This window comes from Blennius ocellaris, assembly GCF_963422515.1.
Source record: "Blennius ocellaris genome assembly, chromosome: 20".
Classification (NCBI taxonomy): domain Eukaryota; kingdom Metazoa; phylum Chordata; class Actinopteri; order Blenniiformes; family Blenniidae; genus Blennius; species Blennius ocellaris.
Genome location: NC_137669.1, coordinates 13815264 through 13834116, shown reverse-complemented (window position 1 = coordinate 13834116; position 18853 = coordinate 13815264). Strand labels below are relative to the sequence as shown.

The window sequence follows — 18853 nt, the reverse complement described above, 5'->3', positions numbered from 1 at the left end:
AAGTCTGGGGCAGATTCATCCACCTCCTCTACCGGATTCGTCAGAGTCAGTGTGGCGGGGGGGGGGGCTGGAGCGACGTCACAGCAGACTACTGGCGAAGGCATCGTACACCCTTGAACACAGGGTACACTCACATTCACACTAACACATCCACACCCATTAGCTTCAAATCCATGTTTTTAGGACGGTGGGAGAAAACCTATGCAAACCTTAAAACTCAACAATACCTGAGCCCCTGGAATTAGGTGCGAAACACTCGGCAGATGTGTGTCCTGTCTCACAAGAGTAGATTTTATTTGAGGGAACCAAAGGAGAATTCTCGTCTCCTCTGCTGAAAAATAGAAGTTCTTCTTTCTTTGCCTTTGTTTTAGAAAACATGAGCCCAGTTTTGTTTTGTTTTGATTTTTCCTTATAAGGTAACTGACACTGTTTCTTATACGGCATGCTTTGTGGGGTAGAAACCACCACTATCGGCCTGGTGTTGCTGTTTCACAAAACAAAAGAAGAAACATGCCTGTTTAAGTGTGCACACACTACGTCGACGTTTGACAGGGGGGGGGAGTAAATCCATTCATCCCACAGGGAGCAGTGAGTTTGGAGAGCGCCGCTGGAAGTCGCTCTGTGCTCTCTGCTGTCTCGTTTTCTTCCTCTGTGGATTTGTCCCGCTCTTCCCGTGTGCCTCTTGGCAAACTCAGTCTGTCATAATGATCAACAGCCTGTTGGCACGGCACATATTTGTCCAGAAAGTCCCGGTATGCACGCTGTGGCGATTGCTATAAGATCAGAAGGTGTCCCTCTTTCGCTTCCCCTGTCTGTCAGTTTCACTGTGCTGATTTAGCGTGGAAGGCTGTTCTTTCCTCCTTCACGCTATCACCCTGTTTCTCAAATCCAAATAGTAGAAGAAGAAAAAAAGTGTGAGTGCATGTGTGTGTTTGAGTGAGAGAGAGAGAGAGAGAGAGAGAGTTAAAGAAAGAGTGAGAGAGTCGGTGCTATTCTTGGCTGGTTGGGGAAGTCTTGGCTCCCTGGCGTATGGGAAAGTGCTCTTGGCGAGTCTTAAACCGAGGCATTCCATTATGCTGTCCTCTCGAAACACACACACACACGGACACACAAACACATTTTTGTGACTCAGGAGGATATTACATTTACTGAGACGCATTCCCCGGAGAAGCCACATGCTCAACGTGATCCGTGCATTTAGAGAAAAAACTAAGACTTGGCCCCGAAATGTAATAGTTTACCTTGTTTACACAGGTGATCGACAAACATACAAGTGACTGAAGCACGCGTGATTGTTAGTTTCCTACTGCGTTCACACACACACACACACACACACACACACACACACACACACACACACACACACACACACACACACACACACACACACACACACACACACACACACACACACACACACACACACACACACACACACACACACACACACACACACACACACACGCACACAGAAAAGAGGTTTCTTGTCATAGTACATTATGCGGCATCACTCACTCACTCACTCACTCACTCACTCACTCACTCACTCACTCACTCACTCACTCACAGCATTCAACCCCCCCCCCCCGATATCCTTGAATCAGTCGCCTATCAGCTTGTCGATCTCTCAAGTAATTTCCTCGATTTTTCCTTCACGTCCTTCTCCTCCTTTCTCATTGTATTTTTCTGTGTCCACCTCACTGCAGTGCCACTACAAGATGAAATCACAGCCTCTCATCTCCTTTATTTACTCCTGTCTTTATCCTCTCCTCCTCATCCTCCTCCTCCTCCTCCTCCCCCCGGTCTTTTTCTCCTCTTGTCTTTGTCTGTGTCCTTCCCTCTCTTTCCCTCTGCCACTGCAAGGCCTTACATAACTGCAGTCCAGCGATGTGGTCTTCTAGGCAGTGATTTGGTTTGGCATCGAAATGGGGTCAGGGTCAAAGGATTTTCTGTCTCATAAGAAAACATGCAACCACCCTCAAGAAAAATGTGTGTGTGTGTGTGTAACAGCTTCTGAAACATGTTATTTTCCATCCAGGACAGTTGCTCGTATGCGTGCAGGAATAGAGCATATAAATCTCGTCTTTTTCTGTAACTGCTTGTTGGTCAGTCAGTCTTTCCTTGTAACATTTCTGTCTGCGGTGTTCTCAGCAGGAGAGAAGCTGTTCTCTCTTCCAACTTAGCACAAGCAGTGTGGACCGTGCTTAATGTGAGCGTTACGTCCAATATAAAGTTAGAGAGAGGTTTGGAAATTCGAGCTCAGAATCAAGCACAGTCTTTTAACAATATTGACAAATACCCCTGGAGAGGCTTTAGACTAGGAATAGGTTGTATTTAAAATGTTTTCAGAAATACTGTCGACATTGATGAATAGAGATAAAAAAAGAACTCGATATGCGTCATTCTCTTTGTGTGTTTGGACTTGAGTTTCCAATAATGTAATATATTATTGATTATCGACCACCATCCCTAATATTTGGAGATACGGTTTGTGCACTAAATTTTATGCTGATTCATATTTTACTTAAATATAAACACTTCAAATTAAACAACAGTAACTTTTTGAGAAATCAGGAGTGGGGCAAGGACACACGCACGAACGCGCGCACACACTTGTCACACATTTCCTGGTTACATCCAGTTTTATATGCAGCCTCTCGTGTCCTCAGTCGACTCCTTCCACAGATCTCGCCTCTCTGCCTCGCTGGTTTTGCTCTCATGCTCCAGTTCCGTCTGCTCTTACTGCCGCATGTCATCCTCGCTGCCATGAAAACCACATTGCCCCCCCCCAAAACCCCAGTATGATCACCAAGTCACCGTTTATTACACGTGCTTGATGTTTGACTGGCTCAGTCAGGTGACTGCAGATCGCATCCCTCATGTCCGTCTTGTTTCTCCTATTGTGTTGTTTCAGAAATATAAGATAAACCTCCTTGTTATGACTTATTTCCTGGAACAAGAGCCTGTCTTACATTTGGAACAATAAGGTAGTCACTTTTTTGTTTTAGTGAATACATAACCATGTAAAGTTTAGTTTTTGATACGCAAAATATTTACATATTTTTCTGGCAGATTTGTGGCATGAGACGTCTATTAGAAAGACATACAAAACTGATTGGAGCATTATTTTCTTACACTATTTCAAGAGTGTGACGGCAATCGACACGGTAGTCCAACATGATTATATACAGGAGCATAGTTGGCCATACATATGGGTTAAAGAATTATATCAAGGTCTATTGTGTTTGTGGTGTCGCTTTTTGGCGTCAGGAGTAGGTGTGCTGCTGGGCAGCATGAGGACACCTGTGGAGTGTGTTATTATGTTGCGTGTGGGTGTGTGTGTGTGTGTGTGCGTGTGTGTGAGTGCGCGGGTGTGCATGTGTGTGTTTGTGTTCTCCTGGCAGTGGAAATTGTTTGTTTGGATGATGGCTGAGTTCTGTATGGCCCCGGTGTGTCGTGCATGCATGTCCTGTTGAGTCTCGGGGGGTGCTGGGGGTGTGTTTGTGTCGAGTGCACAGCTTTGATGAATGTGTGCTCGACTGCTGCTGCGGCCCTTCTGACATTCGTGTCCCTGTGCCTTTTTTTTTTTTTTTTCCCTTCAAAAAGGTGGAACACATTATTCACAGACAAGGACACATGCTGAGCAGTCACTCACCTCTCCCCCATACACACAATGCCCATTCATGCCAATTAGTGCCAGTCTGCTTGCCTGTGCCCGTTACAGCAGGGCGGTTCACCTTCACGGAGCACAGCGGTACGGCTCTCCGTCCTCGAGGTGGACACACTGCAGGCAGCACCACCGATGTACGGTGTTTGTCATCTTCTTCTGTCAAACAATTGAACTGCACCTGCAGACAAATCCGCCCAAATGACTGCGCCATAGTGTGTGTACGTGTGTGTGTGCCTGCATTGAAACATAAGTCACAGCTGCCGTGTCCAGTAAAGGAGCCCCTGTAGCTCCTCAGGGTCGAACATCCCACTCCGAAACACTTTTCCAGCTCGGAGGTGATGTTGCATTCGTCATGTGAGTCTTTGCCATGTCCCAGCCACATTAACAGATGATGGAGGCTCACGGATGAGGCGTTATAAACATTAAAGAGGATTTGCTTCAAATTAGTATTAAAATTGATTTTTTTTCTGTTTAAAGAGCAATGAAGCGAATCCATGTGCTTTGTCAGAGAAACTCTGTTAAATGACTGCATCGTGTGTGTGTGTGTGTGTGTGTGTTATAGAAGACCTAAGTTTCACACCTTTTCATAATTAAAACTCTGCGATCACTGCTATGTCTTTTCATTTAAAGGGGACATTGGCAAATATATATGGACAGAGAGCAAAACAGCACCAGGCGGACAACACATACAGATACTAGACCGTAATGGCGCCAGTGGAGAACCGCAGTTGCTGCCAATTAAATGAGAGAGAGAGAGACGTTGTACAGACAGGACACCATAACATTTGAGGGCAATGTAAGAACAGCTAATAATCAAATTAAATGCTATTTGAAAGTCGTGCACTCTTTTTATTCAACATTTCACTGGTGCCAGTGAATTACAGTATTATTAACTTTAATGAACACACCTGCAACCCTTTTCCCCTCTGCAGCCATCGCTACAATGATGATAAATGGGCTAAAAGCAACACTCACACAAAGCAGATTATTAAAGAGACTGTCGGTATGTCAGGCCATTTAAGTATCCGTCCATTTTTTGAGGACCAATCTAAGCTGACAATGGCCGAGTGCATGGTGGACCCCAGACAGGTGGTCAGTCCACGTGCCCACTGGAAGAAGAATGAGTGAAATCCAAGTCAACTGTGTAGTTTTAGGCTGTGGAGAAGAATCTCGGTGGAAATGATATTTTGCTCTCAAACAGTGTTGGAGTTGTCATAGTCAGAACTGAAACAACATGCACACACACTCTTTTGTATTGCAGTGTTTAGATGTTTGGGTGGGATAATGATGTATGATGGGGTAATAGTTGTGTGCCTTGAATGAATGAATAGATGCTATTATGGTGAATGAATTCTTCATTTCTGAGTTTCTACTTTTCTCGCCTTGATTTTTCTTTCTTCAGTGATGGCTTTCATTTAGAAAAAAAAGAAAAAGAAATCTTGTTTTCTTCCCCCAACTGTCTCCCATCCTCCCACATTTCTCTAGTTCTCCCTTTTGTAAGTCAACGCTCATTCTCCGAACAGGATTATACATTGTCTTTGAAATAATATTTGGTTGTTTATGTCTGCATTTGGTCCTGAATAAGTGTGTTGGACTTTTGCCCGTATGTTTGTGTGCCTAAATGTCTGTGATGACGACCATTGTCTGCATGAGTGGGAGTGCACAAATACATACAGTGTATGTGTGTGTGTGAACATGAATGAAAGTGCTTTAGTTCGCGTGTGTCTGTGTGCACATGTATGAGTGTATTTGTGCATATTTACACATTTGTGCATCAATATGTGTGTTTGTGTGTGTGTGTGTGTGTGTGTGTGTGTGTACTCACCAGGATTATACAGCAATAGAGGAGCTTAGCAGTGATTTGCTCATCCAGTCCAGTCCCTCCCTAATCCTGCACACACACACACACACACACACACACACACACACACACACACACACACACACACACACACACACACACACACACACACACACACACACACACACACACACACACACACACACACACACACACACACACACAGAGAGAGAGAGAGACTCCCAGGCTTCTAATTGTGTGTGTGTGTGTGTGTGTGTGTGTGTGTGTGTGTGTGTGTGTGTGTGTGTGTGTGTGTGTGTGTGTGTGTGTGTGTGTGTGTGTGTGTGTGTGTGTGTGTGTGTGTGTGTGTGGATTAGTAGGTTTGTGAATGGGATGTGGTTTGGGCCAAAGTAGCGCACTGCACTGCCAGCAAGTTAACACAGTCTGGCAGAGAGACAGAGATGAAGTGGTACAGAAAGCAGCAAAAAAAAAAAAAAGTGAAAGATATTTGTTGAGTGTGTAAATGGCTCAAACTGAAGAGGGTACTGTTAACACCGTTATGGAGCAATTAATAAAGGTTCAAAATAATAGATTATTATCACAACATTGGTAAGATATGACAAACGTGTATTAAAGGTGTAGTTTTATAAAACTGGCCTGACAAATGGATGTAGCTTAGGTATGTAACAAATATATTGCTCTATGCACGCACGCACACACACGCACACACACACACACATGCACACACGCACGCACGCACACACACAGACAGATGGAAAGATGTAGATAAACAAGAGAGCTGAGACTTTTCCCAACAGACGAAGGGGGATAGATGGGTAAAGAGAGCGTAGGTTGGCGGGGGTTGCTGTTGTCATAACCACACTGTGTGAAGTTTGCGTGGGCGACCAAGAGAGAGCGGCAGGAGAGTCGGTGTGTGAGTGTGAGAGGGAGAGAGAGAGACAGAGAGAGAGAGAGAGAGAGTAGAGGAGTCTGTGATATATATGTGTGCGTGCGTGTGTGTGTGTGTGGGTGTGTGTCTGTGTGTGTGTATATATAGAAGCTTTTCATCAGTTTCCTTAGTGACTGGATGTGACTGAGACTGTACTCGGCTCTGCAGAAAGGCAAAAAACGGAGAGAAGAAGTCAGTATTTGCGGTGGAAATTCTCGGTGCACTCGAGAGTTCATTGATTCTTCTTACGAGGAGATCATTGACTGAGCTTTGATGTTAATACAGAGTACTATTGACAAACGTTTCGCCTCTCTGTCGACTGAAGTCATACTTGTGCATTTTCCAATACGTCACAAAAAAAGTGTGACTATAACAAACACAAAAGATATACTGTGCAGCCTGCGCTTTTATTTTTAGGAGGATGTGTTTGGGTTTTGTTTGATTATCTTTAACACGAGCGAACATTTTAATGAATAATATCTGTTTCCTCGACGAATCTATACTGTAAACAAACATCCCATCTGCTCAGTTTCGTACGGTTTCATTCTTGTTTGAGATTAAACACTGAAGACTACTTCTGTCACCATTAATAATATTTACTACTATTACGACTAGGAAGGGGGTTGGGGGGGTCTTTCTGATTGCCCGTACGTGTAAGTGAGTGCGTGTGCTCTGTGATGGACTGGCAGGCTGTCCCGGGTGTGTTCGCCCTTTGCCTGTAATCATGTGGGATGGCGCCTCAGGAATTTGTGGTTGCTCAGATGTAAAACCAACTACAACATGCTGGATATTGTCGTGTTTCTCCAGGATCAGAATAATTAGGATATAAGGTGGAATGTTTTCAGTGAGCTCCTCAATTAAATATAAATACATTAAAAAGTTATTGGAACTATTAAGATTTCTTGTATTGCGTGAATGTCGCTTCCAAATACATACATTTTCATGTATAAGCGTTCAGTCATTAATTTGAAGTGACGACATGTTTAACAACATGAGACGTCTCGGCTCATGTACGACATGATGGATTTTGCAAAAGGGATGAATCTCAGTCTTGGCACATTCTATGCAAGTGATTAAACCTGAGACACTCAACAGTGGTCTCCAGACGTTCCTCATATCCAACCAAAACAGGTTTTGTGGTTGACATAATTAGACAAGAGGGAAAATCTGAGGAAAATAGATTACATGTGGGTCCAGAGTCAGGCAGAGGTAGAGATTTGTGTGTTTTCAGAAGTGACTGAAGGGTGTTGATATGTGACTGTTAAAAGCAGACGGGGCAGGTCTACAGTGAGGAGGCAGCTTAACTGAAAAAAAGGAGACATCCAGAGAGAGAGAAGAAAAAAACCACTATGGAAAGAGTAAAACATTTCTCAGAACTCAATCCTTCATTGCTTGTCTACTCACTTTCAAGCCCCACTTTCTCTCTGTCTCGTAGTTCCGTCACTTGCAGACTGTAAACAAACCCACACAAATGGATTATGATTAAATGCAGATAGGCTCCAATTAGCTACCAAGGAAACAGACAAATGTTGCTGTGCTGCTGAGGTCACTTGATACCGTGAAACAAAAACACAGTCCTGTCAGTTCTGTTTTCAATCTCTGCTAATTTGCTTATTTATCAATGCCTCATTCCATTTTGCATTCATCTCGTATTGTGTTATTTTGAACACAATATTAAGATATTATTAAATAAATTGAATATGATGCGGTAGTTCTAAACCGGTCTCCAGGTCTCTCGTTCTGTCAGCAATTTCAGCATTATAGCAAGCGACATAAACTGTCATGAGCATGAGCAGCAACTTCAGCAGACCAACAGTAGAACAATCCAAACAAGCAGAGATCCTGAGCCGACATAAAGTCTGAGGGAAGAACCTTCATATTCTGATATTTTCTCAAGCTCAAGTTGGGACAAGATCTTAACAGCTGGAATTAAAAATACTTAAAAAAAGCAACTCAAAATACTCTCAGGCTGTTAGTTTTTTAGTTATTTTTGTCAGCCAAGCCCTCTTCCTCCGCACTTTTAGTGGTTTTAAACAACTTTAAAGCAAGACTTTTATTTGTTGTGTTTTCCAGCCTTGTAATAGTGAAACACTTCATCAGTGCTGCATGATGAAACACTGGATGGATATCAAGCTGACAGGAAAACCAACCAGCACAAACAGGATGTCTATTTAGTGCATGTTTAGACCCACACCGTCCTGTGGGAATTACACTTTTGTACGTGTGTGTTTGTGTGTGTGTGTGTGTGTGCCTGTTAGCATCTTATGCGTGAGTGCTCATTTCTTTCCTATGCGTGCTACATCTCTTAGCATTGAGGAGCACATTTCATCTATATTTACTTCCAAATGGTCTTTTAACTAGGTCAGCTAACTAACAGAAATAGACCGCTGTGCACTTGCAGTCAGTCGTGCCATCTAGTGGCCAGAGCCGAGAAGTGCAGCCCGGACGACATCAACCATCAAACCTATAGTTGCCTGCATTAAAAGATACGCCCTTCTTGCTTTGTTTCTTAACATTGAGGCCATTTTCTTGACTGAATCTTACAGATTTTTCACACACATGTGTCTGTATGTATGAGCATGTCAACATCGCTGTATGAATGATTATGATACGTGTATTTAAGCATCCATTACTTTAGCAGTGCTGATTATCGCAATAATTTCATCCTGACGACCAGAGTCCAATTGATAGCAGTTAATATATATAGCTATCTCACTATATGTCTCTATAACCCAGTCAACATGTATGTACGGATGCATAAGTAATGCACATTCCACCTGTTGCCCATGTCTGGAAGAAATACTGTAAAAAAAAATTTTTTTATCAGTACTCATTATTTATCAGAAATCTTTAAAGTCCAAAACAATACATACACAAGAGGAAGTGTTGCATTTGTAGACTGACATTATGGATAATCAATACATTGCAAATACAGCCTCTGCTCATTTGAATGTGAGCATATCTCAGTGTGCGGATGAGTTTTCCATGTGTCACTATTTCATGTTCAAACTGTTTCTGTCCGTCCCTAATCTCGGCTGCTCACTCCCGCCCTCCCTCCCTCCCTGTTTATCTGCCCCACGCTTCCCCCTCTGCCCTTCTCACTGTAACACCCACCCCCCCACCCCCCCCCTCCACTTCTCTTTCTGTGCTTGTAAGCGTTCTCTGGGCGTGCAGCCAGCTGGCATGTGTGTGTTTTTTGAATGAATACCTGATGAAGTTGGACGAGTGAACCGTGGGAGGGGCTGTGTGTGTGTGTGTGTGTGTGTGTGTGTGTGTGTGTGTGTGTGTGTGTGTGTGTGTGTGTGTGTGTGTGTGTGTGTGTGTGTGTGTGTGTGTGTGTGTGTGTGTGTGTGTGTGTGTGTGTGTGTAGGGCAGACAGTGTGAGAGCACTGGCTCACATTCAGCCCCTTGCATAATACACGTTGGAGCTCTGCATGCGGGACTCCCTCCCCGTGGGCGTGTGCAAGTCTGTGCTACATTTTCAGGGTGTGTGTGTGTGTGTGTGTGTGTGTGTGTGTGTGTGTGTGTGTGTGTGTGTGTGTGTGTGTGTGTGTGTGTGTGTGTGTGTGTGTGTGTGTGTGTGTGTGTGTGTGTGTGTGTGGTGACTACCTGAGTGCTGTATGTCAGTGGCAGTGAGGGAGCTTCCTGCTTCGCCGTCAGGATTTAAGGGAGGGTTGCGGTGTGTGTTTGGGTGGGGGGGGGGTGAAGAGTTTGTATCACAAGTCCACCGAATCTGCTCGGGAAGGAAGGGAGACGGAGGAAGACTCCCGAGTTGCCGGAGTTGGAGGAGGAGTGAGTGGGAGCAGAGGAATGAGAGGGGGAGAGTGAGCATGCTGCAGAAGTGGGCTACTCCTGCCACCCTGGTGAGTACACTTTACACAGTTTTTTTTTTTTTTGCGCTCGCTCTGAATGAAGTGCGCGTGGGAGCAGGAGAGCGTGTCTGCGTGTCCTGCACACTTGTGATGTTGGATCACAGCGTCTCATTTGTAAGTGCGTACTGCGTCTGCCCCTACTTTCTCCCTACAAATGCCGTTGCTTCACACGTTGCGTTCGGAAAGCGTCTCACCTCTTCTCTTCTCTTCTCTTCTCTTCTCTTCTCGTCTCTTCTCTTCTCTTCTCGTCTCTTCTCTTCTCTTCTCTTCTCTTCTCTTCTCGTCTCGTCTCGTCTCGTCTCGTCTCTTCTCTTCTCTTCTCTCTTCTCTTCTCTTCTCTTTCTCTTCTCTTCTCTTCTCTTCTCTTCTCTTCTCTTCTCTTCTCTTCTCTTCTCTTCCCTTCCCTTCCTTCTCTTCTCTTCTCTTCTCTTCTCTTCTCTTCTCTTCTCTTCTCTTCTCTTCTCTTCTCTTCTTCCCCCCCCCACCCCACGTCAGGGTTGTTGAGGGGTGAGAAAGTGCAAGTCATGCAAGTGCTTGTTTTTCTGAAATAGATTCTCTTGCTCTTCTCACAGTCACTTATTTCTCTCCATCTCTCACTCCTCCTAATCTCTCTCTCTCTCTCTCTCTCTCTCTCTCTCTCTCTCTCCCCCATCTCTCTTTCTCTCATACTTTGTCTCCCTCTTGTTACTCTTTTTCTCACTCGCCCCTCCCTCCTCCCTTCACCAGCTTCTCTAAATCTCCGTCTCCATCTGTCAGTGGCAGATCCTCCAATACTCTCTCACTTATCGTGTTTTGTGTGCAACGAGTAGTGGAGGAATAAAGTGGCAACCTTGTTAAACTTCTCAGGCAGGCAAGTTTCCATGGGACACACACACTCACGCAAATCTAAATTCACAAAACTTAAAAAAAAAAAATCGAGTCAAAAATGGAGGAAATGGAGTGAGACAGAGAAAAATCAGCCTGGAGCTACACTGTACTTTCCAGTTGGACTATATTTAACAGTGAAATAACACATCACGTTGGACTTATCCCTTTGATTGTGATTATGACTATGACTGGGCCATCACACACACACAGACAGTGTGTGCGTGTGTGTGTGTGTGTGTGCGCGCGTGTGTGTGCGTGTGTGTGTCAGTGTAAAATAGTGACTGAAGCCACATGGAGGACTGGCGGTTTGGGTTACAGGTCATCTGATACACACACACACACACACACACACACACCCACCCACACACACTCACACACACAGCCAAATGAACGCCCGCACACCGCACACACTCGCACAGCCACACATGGAAACACACACGTACACGCTGCAAGCTCAGCAAGATTCAGGTGGCTGAGCTTTTCAGTGAATGTGCGTTTGAGTGTCAGTGTCAGTGAAGCAACACTCTCTTTTTTTTTGCAATGTAGGTCAGTTGAGTGTGAACGCCTCCTGACATATCTCCAGTGCATCTGAAGCCATTCAGAGCTCTGTGTTCTCCAATCACCCACACCTTTTCTTTCTTTTTTCTTTTTTCTTTTTTTTCAATCCCTCTCTTAAGACATTTTCTTCAACCATGAGTCTTTGTTTGACTTGTCCTTTGTCTTTAAGAGACCGAGAAAAGAATGCATAAAGCACATGTCCTTGTGATTTTTCCTTCTCACACTTCCAAGAATTTCTGTCACTCTCATTGTTTAATGTTCTCAAAAACACTGCAGGATGAAGATGGGAGCTTCAGGTTTTCGCCCCCAAAGGAATAAATTACTTTGTGTCTATTGTGTCACGCACTCAATTTCTGGCAGGATCTAAATTAAATTGCTACATCTCAGCGTTTCATACGTTGAACGGATTGCTATATTTAAAAACCTCTTCTCGGGTCGGAGCTATTTCATGGCGACAGTTGCGATCGCACACTTGTTACTCGGACGGAATGTGAGTGTACAAAACACAACATCATTGTACACCATGTGTAAATCATTCCTGCTTGGAGTCCTCAGCAGCTATTTTCACATGCCAGAATGAATTGTCAGAAATGACTCGCCTTGCTGTGAAGATGAAAGCGCTTGGTAGATGGCAGCACGGGCAGATCTGTGGCTGGATGTACCGACACTGTCAGCGTTTGATGTGACAGCCGATATGAAATGTCTCTGATCTGAAATCCCTCACACACACACACACATGTCATTGCTCTCATCGCAAAGTTTTAATTTGAGCAGGCAGTTTGTTGAATATAAGCAGGTTTTGTTTTTTTTTATTTACGACGAACTGCGTTTCCTGACCCGGGCAGAGAGGTACGGTGGGGAAATGGGTACAATGGAGGGACAAGTAGACTCTGAATGATAGAAGGGAAGGGAATGCTTTAAGAGACGGAAGATTAAGGACACAAACGCATTAGATGGAAGAATGATAATTGAGAGAAGTGATGTGCAGTAGTGGAGGGTTGCTGGCTGAGGCTGGATATTGAAGTGGAGGCGGAGCAGAGATGGAGAAAAGAGTGCATGCTGGCTGTGCTAAAAGCTCAACGATCAAAATTACCTCTCGCACACCTCTGAGTCATGCCGCCTTGATGGAACAGATGGCGTGTAGTGGAGCAGGCGTGTGCATGTGTGCGCGGGCCTCCTCTGCAGTCGTGTGGTAGTAGCACTGCGACACATCTTGAATCACAGGAATCTGCTTGAGATGCAAGATGTCCCTCGTCCTTAAGACAAGTATGTACACACAGCGTGTGCAGCTCGTATCACTCCACAAGAATGGGCAATTAGGGCCTGGGAAGCTCTTAAAGTTTTGACAATGTCATCCTGGTGAAAGGGCCAAACCTTCCGTGTATTAATGCTTGTAGACATCAGACAGTTAACACTAATCGACCATTAAAAAGTAAGTGTTCTGGGGTCTAATGTTAACAACTACCACTGTGACTTGTTTGTATATCCTCCCGCTCTGTTGAGACTTTCTGCTTTCAAGGTATTGATATCCAACAAGGAGGCTTCCTCTGACTATGAAAATGCATTTCCAATGTCAGCTGGAGTGCAGCCCGATACAACACATTTTTCCTTTTTAAAATCAAACAGGACTTTATTTATCCAGCAACAACACAACTCCAATCTCCAGGACAGCTTTTACATGTACAGAAAAATACGTTAAACATCAACAGTATTTGCAAAAAAAAAAACTAACTGAACCTACTGCAAAATAAAGACAAATGTCTTCTATAAATATTGTATTGTTAATGACAAGTGTGATGATGTGAATAGTAAATGAGTTTCCATATTTTCAGGCCATCATTGTATTTCTGATTTACTTCTGAAGAAACACCCGCTGTGCTATGTTTGAGTTTTCCAAAACCTAATTATATGATTAATTCTTGAAGTTTACTTTTATCAAATAATCACCCTCGAAACAGCTTCATCCAGTCGTTAAAGATTACACACACACACACACACACGCACACACACACACACACACACACACACACACACACACACACACACACACACACACACACACACACACACACACACACACACACACACACACACACACACACACACAGACACGCACGCTCGCGGGGAAAACATATAAGCGCTTCCTAGTTGTTGTATTGCAGCATGTTGGTTTGCATGTCAAACACAGGTTTATCGGCTGCCAGCCAATGGGTACTCAAATGACTTTCAAGCGTCTTTTAGTTGAATAAATATCAGTGAATGTGCACTCTTCTCCGTGCACGTGAGATTGTGTGTGTTTGTGTGCGTGCAGTTGTGCTGTGCTCCAAGAAAAGAACACGTGTCAGCATAATTGAATGTGCCCAGGTGTCAGTGTTTAAGTAAGCACACCGTGCGTACGTGTGTGTGTGCGTGTGTGCGTGTGTGTGTGTTGTTGAAGTGCTTGTACATTATTTATGAGATTCACACCAAGCTTTCCATCTTTCTCAGCAGGAGGTCCTCACCAGCAGATGGCACACACCCATGCTTGCACACATATGTGTTGCACACTGACACTTGCTTTGTTGTGCACAGTGTAATCGGAGTTGCAAATACAGCAGTTTGCACAAACTTAAAGAGATTTGTATTTTTTTCTTAACATCCCTATTAAAGATTCTGGAGTACTAAGATATTTATTCATTTTTGGAATTCTTCCTCATCCGAGTTTTCACTCTGCGTGTACAGAGTCGCCTGCCATTCGTGACGACAGCGTCCATTTGTCATCTCATAACAGTTTTGAAAACTACAAATAACATTTTTTATCATAGTAAATATACATTTGACCACGTATTGTGTCTCTTTTCTGAGTGTTTAGCTTTGAGGAAAACATATCAGTTTAACTCTCACACTCCTTAGTGTGTTTGGTTGTGCTCCTTTTAATAGTTGGTGGACAGCATAATATCGCCAGGATCTAGAGATCCTCTTTGTGTTCTGATTTCTTTTGTCTTTGGTTTGTTGGAAATGTGTTGCTTTACTTTAGCAATCCGTCCTGGTTTATCCAACTTTGTGTGGTGCTCTGCTAGAGCCAATCCCTACTGACTATCGGCGAAAGGCGGCGTCAACCCTGGACAGGCAGCCGATCAATTACAGAGCAAACAATGAGGCATGACCAAAAACACAACTTGTGGGAAAACTGTAGCACTTGCAGGAGACCTATGCATGCATGAGGAACATGCTAACTCCACACAGAAAGATCTGTCTTTGTGGATTTAGTTTCGGGAAAATTTGTACACAATGGAAGACGTGAACTGTCTTTGAGAAGTTTCTGTATTTGGCATATTGATCTGTTTGAAATCCACACCTTTGCTAACCGTCTCTCTTTGTCCACAGGATCTTGCTGCGTGTGGGGAGGCTTCCTTTTGCAGGGAAATGATTCCGCATGAAGTGCAACGCACGCGGCCCCCCATCATCCTCTGCGGCAGCAGCAGGTGTGACGTCGAGACACTCTCCCCTACCACACTGAGCTCACCCCTCCGCCGCTAAAGATCGCCGGACGGAACAGAGCGCCCTTCTCCTCCCTTCTAACCACCCCTCCATATCTTCATCTCCATCTTTAATCCTTCCTCACCTCCTTGTTAGAGCCTGGATTTTCTTTCTATTCAAAAAGCCAACTTGATCATCACCGGCCTTGGGTGAACTGGATAGAGCAAGAAAAAAAACCCAACAAAAAAGAGACAAGATTGGGAAAGTTAATTCCTAACTACTTAACGTAAGAAAAAAATACAGACAAAAAAAAAACAAACAAAAAAAAAAAAAACGGACAGAACATCGGAAGTAAAAACAAGAGGAGAAACGAAAGTGAAAAAAGAAAGTCAGAGAGCGCGGGAACAAAAAGCTATAGTCCAAAAGTTGAAGGAAGGAAAACGGATAAGTTCTGTTGAGAAACGCGAGGCGAGATCAGCATGAAGTCCAACCACGAACGCAGTAATGAATGTCTGCCCCCCAAGAAGAGGGAGCTCCTCTCAAGCTCGTTGCCATCAGAAAATCGTTCGCCGACCCTGCCGCCTGCCAGCGACAGCCAGCGCACAGAGAACCTGGCCTGGCTGGCCAGTGTGGCTGGTGGGAATGAAAGCAGTCTGAGTACACATTATAGCTCCAGCCAGTCCCCCCAGTACAAATCCTACTCCTCCGTCTTGGACTCTTCGTCATCCTCTTCCTCACCGAGGCTAGTCTCATCCCTTCCGACAGTGTACACATCCCCCTTGTCACAGTCCACTGTTGGAGGACCTGTCCATTACACCCAACGGCCTCCAAATGTGCAGTTTATAGCGTCACCCTACACTGCCCCATACACAAGCTACATAAACCCTCAACTCCTTCCACCCCCTCCTCCACCTCCCCCCATCTCCTCCTCTTCCTCCTCCTCCTCGTTGGCTGCGTACAGACCCTCACACGCAGAGACAGCCTCTGCTCCTTCGCAGGCCTTCAAACAGGACCAGCAGCGAGCATCCACAGCGCGCACCTCCATGCCTCCTCCTTCCACTGACTCCATCCCCCACCATAATCACATGTCAATATCCCCTCGGACTGTGCTGTCGCCCCACCACCAAGGAGGCTCTCACCTCCCATCCCAGTCGCTGCATCCACATCACAGTTTGGGACACGGCATGTCCCAGGTTGTGGTGCAGTATATGGACGGAAACACCAGGAAAGGTGAAGGCAGCTCCAGACACAGAGAGCTTCACAATGGCGAGCTGGAAAGGGGCCGGCGGTTTGGAGCGTCTCTTGAGCCCGGCCTCTCCAAGTCAGGGAGCAAAGTGCGCGATGCTACGTCCTCCTTGTCTTCCTATGAGGCCCGCCAGCTCATTCTGCCATCAGACTACCACACGCATGATCCCTCAGGGCTGAGAACCTCTGTCATGCTAATGCCCAACAGCCATGGGGACCACCATCTGGCACCACCCAGAGTCAGCCCTGAGAAGCTGACGACGTCTGCCCCAGCACACATGGAGAAAGGTGGCATCATCCAGGGCAAACCTGTAAATCGCACATCCAACACCACCTCCTCTTTCACATTTCCACCCCCACTAAGTGTCGACAGCCTTAAAGCTGCTGTCAGCACACTGCCACCTCACACCGTCATCCAGACCACCCAGAACGCCACAGAGTCTCTGTCGATGGGACTCCACTCCTCCAGTATCTACCCCCAACCTATCATAGGTTACATAGCGGGGGGCAGCGGGAGCAGCTACCACACTAGCCTACAACAACACTTACTCATTCCAGGCACGCAACCGGTCATCATCCCAGTTAGTGGAGGTGGAGTCCCCGCTTTGGAGCCGATGGCCTCCCATGTTACATCGTCCACCCAAGCCGCGCCTTTTCCGACGACACTCCCTCACACGTACATCGCTGCCCCCGTCCCCAAAGGAGAAGCTCTGGAAACGCCGAGCAGCCCGTACCACCATGACGCTTCAGGCGCAGTGCTTCAGGCCCAGCTTCATCTCCCCATCGTCCCCGCTCCGCCGGGTCTGGTTGCTCCCGCGGCTCCGCCATCCGCCGCCGGCACAGTCGCGGTGCCTCCCTCGCTGCCCCCGTATTTCATCAAGGGTTCCATCATCCAGCTGGCCGACGGCGAGCTGAAACGCGTGGAGGACCTGAAGACGGAGGACTTCATTCAGAGTGCGGAGATCAGCAGTGATTTGAAGATCGACTCATCCACGGTGGAGCGCATCGAAGGGAGCCCCACCTCACCCAACTTTGCTGTGGTCCAGTTCTCCGTCGGCGAGCACCGCACGCAGGTGAGATATATTTATACATCACTCAGAATACATTCGGTATATTGAGATAGTTGTTATCATGAAACATTTTATTTTTGAAGAAAATGTTGTACTCATTCGGTGCTGCTTAGCTCAGCTCAGCTTTAAGACTTTCGTTCGGTCATTTTAAAATAAAGGTAGATTTAAAATCATGGAGTACCTGAATCCTTTCGTCACAACCCTGAACAATCCAGTTTTTAATCTGTGAGCAAGAGGACAAATGCCTTTTAACGCGAGCTCTGCAAGCCGGGCCTTAATGCTTTTTCTTAGCTGGTGATATTAATGTTGAACGACAAGTGTTGCGCTGCTCCCACATTAATTACTCTGTTATCACGAATCTCTCAGGTCTCGGCGACTTCCACTGTAATTAAATTCAATGTAATAGAATTGCAGTCATGTAACAAACATGTTCAGGAAATGAGCTTGAGTTCAGAGAGTTGAGTGCTGGAATGTGCTCATCACACTGTATTAATTATTCACTAAAGCCGAGCACATCCCTGCATTGATACGGTAGAGTAACACACTTCTGAGGCTGTAGCTACATACTTGCATGCTTGAAGCCCAATTCGTTAATAATTTGATTGTTTTCTGATGTCAAATGATGTTAATGGTGCAAAGTATTGATTAATGATTATTGTTGGTGTCTATCTCACCCGAGAAACGTCTTCGCAGATTTCAGTTTTAAGTGGATCATTGTTGGGTCACAGTGTTTGAAGAAAACAATCAAAGCTCACAGAAATCAAGCTCTTGATTCCCATAAAAAGTTGTGCCAAGAGACAAAGATGGTTTTTAAGTACAACAAATTAAATTAAGCCATTTCAGTCTGTTCTTTTACTCTTTTAAACATCACAAGATGTTATTCTCTATTATGGACAAGGTAAATATATCTCAAGTGCCAGAAGCTTAAATAAAAGCATTTTTCAGTGCACCAGTTTATTATAAAATCTTATTAAAAAAAGCTGAATGTAATACTGTATCTATAAAGTGGAGATAAATGCACCAAAAGTCATCTTGTTTAAAGGTCAACTTTCTAAGAGAGGAATTATTTTCAGGCACTCTTATACAATTCAGAGGTCATTTGACTTGGATGGTCTGTACAGCCCCTCAGGCAGCTACTCAACACCGAAGAGCTGTTTCCAGTCAGCCTTATTAGGTGCGGACAACTTGTTACATCTTCGATTTCACTGTCTATAAACACATTTAGTCTTTGAAACAACCTTTTATATCTGCATAATAGGCACACACTTCACAGTGGGAAAACCCCTCGACGAACATCGGATCTTTGAAATCGGTCGTCTGAAATCTAACAGGCTTCCCAGGAGGTTCTAAAAAGTTGAGAAG

General features: G+C 44.9%; 1 protein-coding gene across 2 annotated transcripts in view; it reads left to right on the top strand.

Annotated features, from left to right (window-relative positions):
• Positions 1-18853, top strand: part of atxn1a (ataxin 1a) — a 77971-nt gene that overhangs the window by 56593 nt on the left and 2525 nt on the right. Inside the window, exons 1-2 of one of the 2 annotated variants that reach the window (XM_080516253.1) lie at positions 10169-10283; positions 15084-17494. In XM_080516253.1, coding sequence (XP_080372379.1) covers positions 15656-17494 — 1839 coding nt within the window. In that variant the 5' untranslated portion in view covers positions 10169-10283; positions 15084-15655. Of the gene's footprint in view, positions 1-10168; positions 10284-15083; positions 17495-18853 lie in introns of those variants that run through there. The other variant, XM_080516252.1, reaches the window with a different exon arrangement.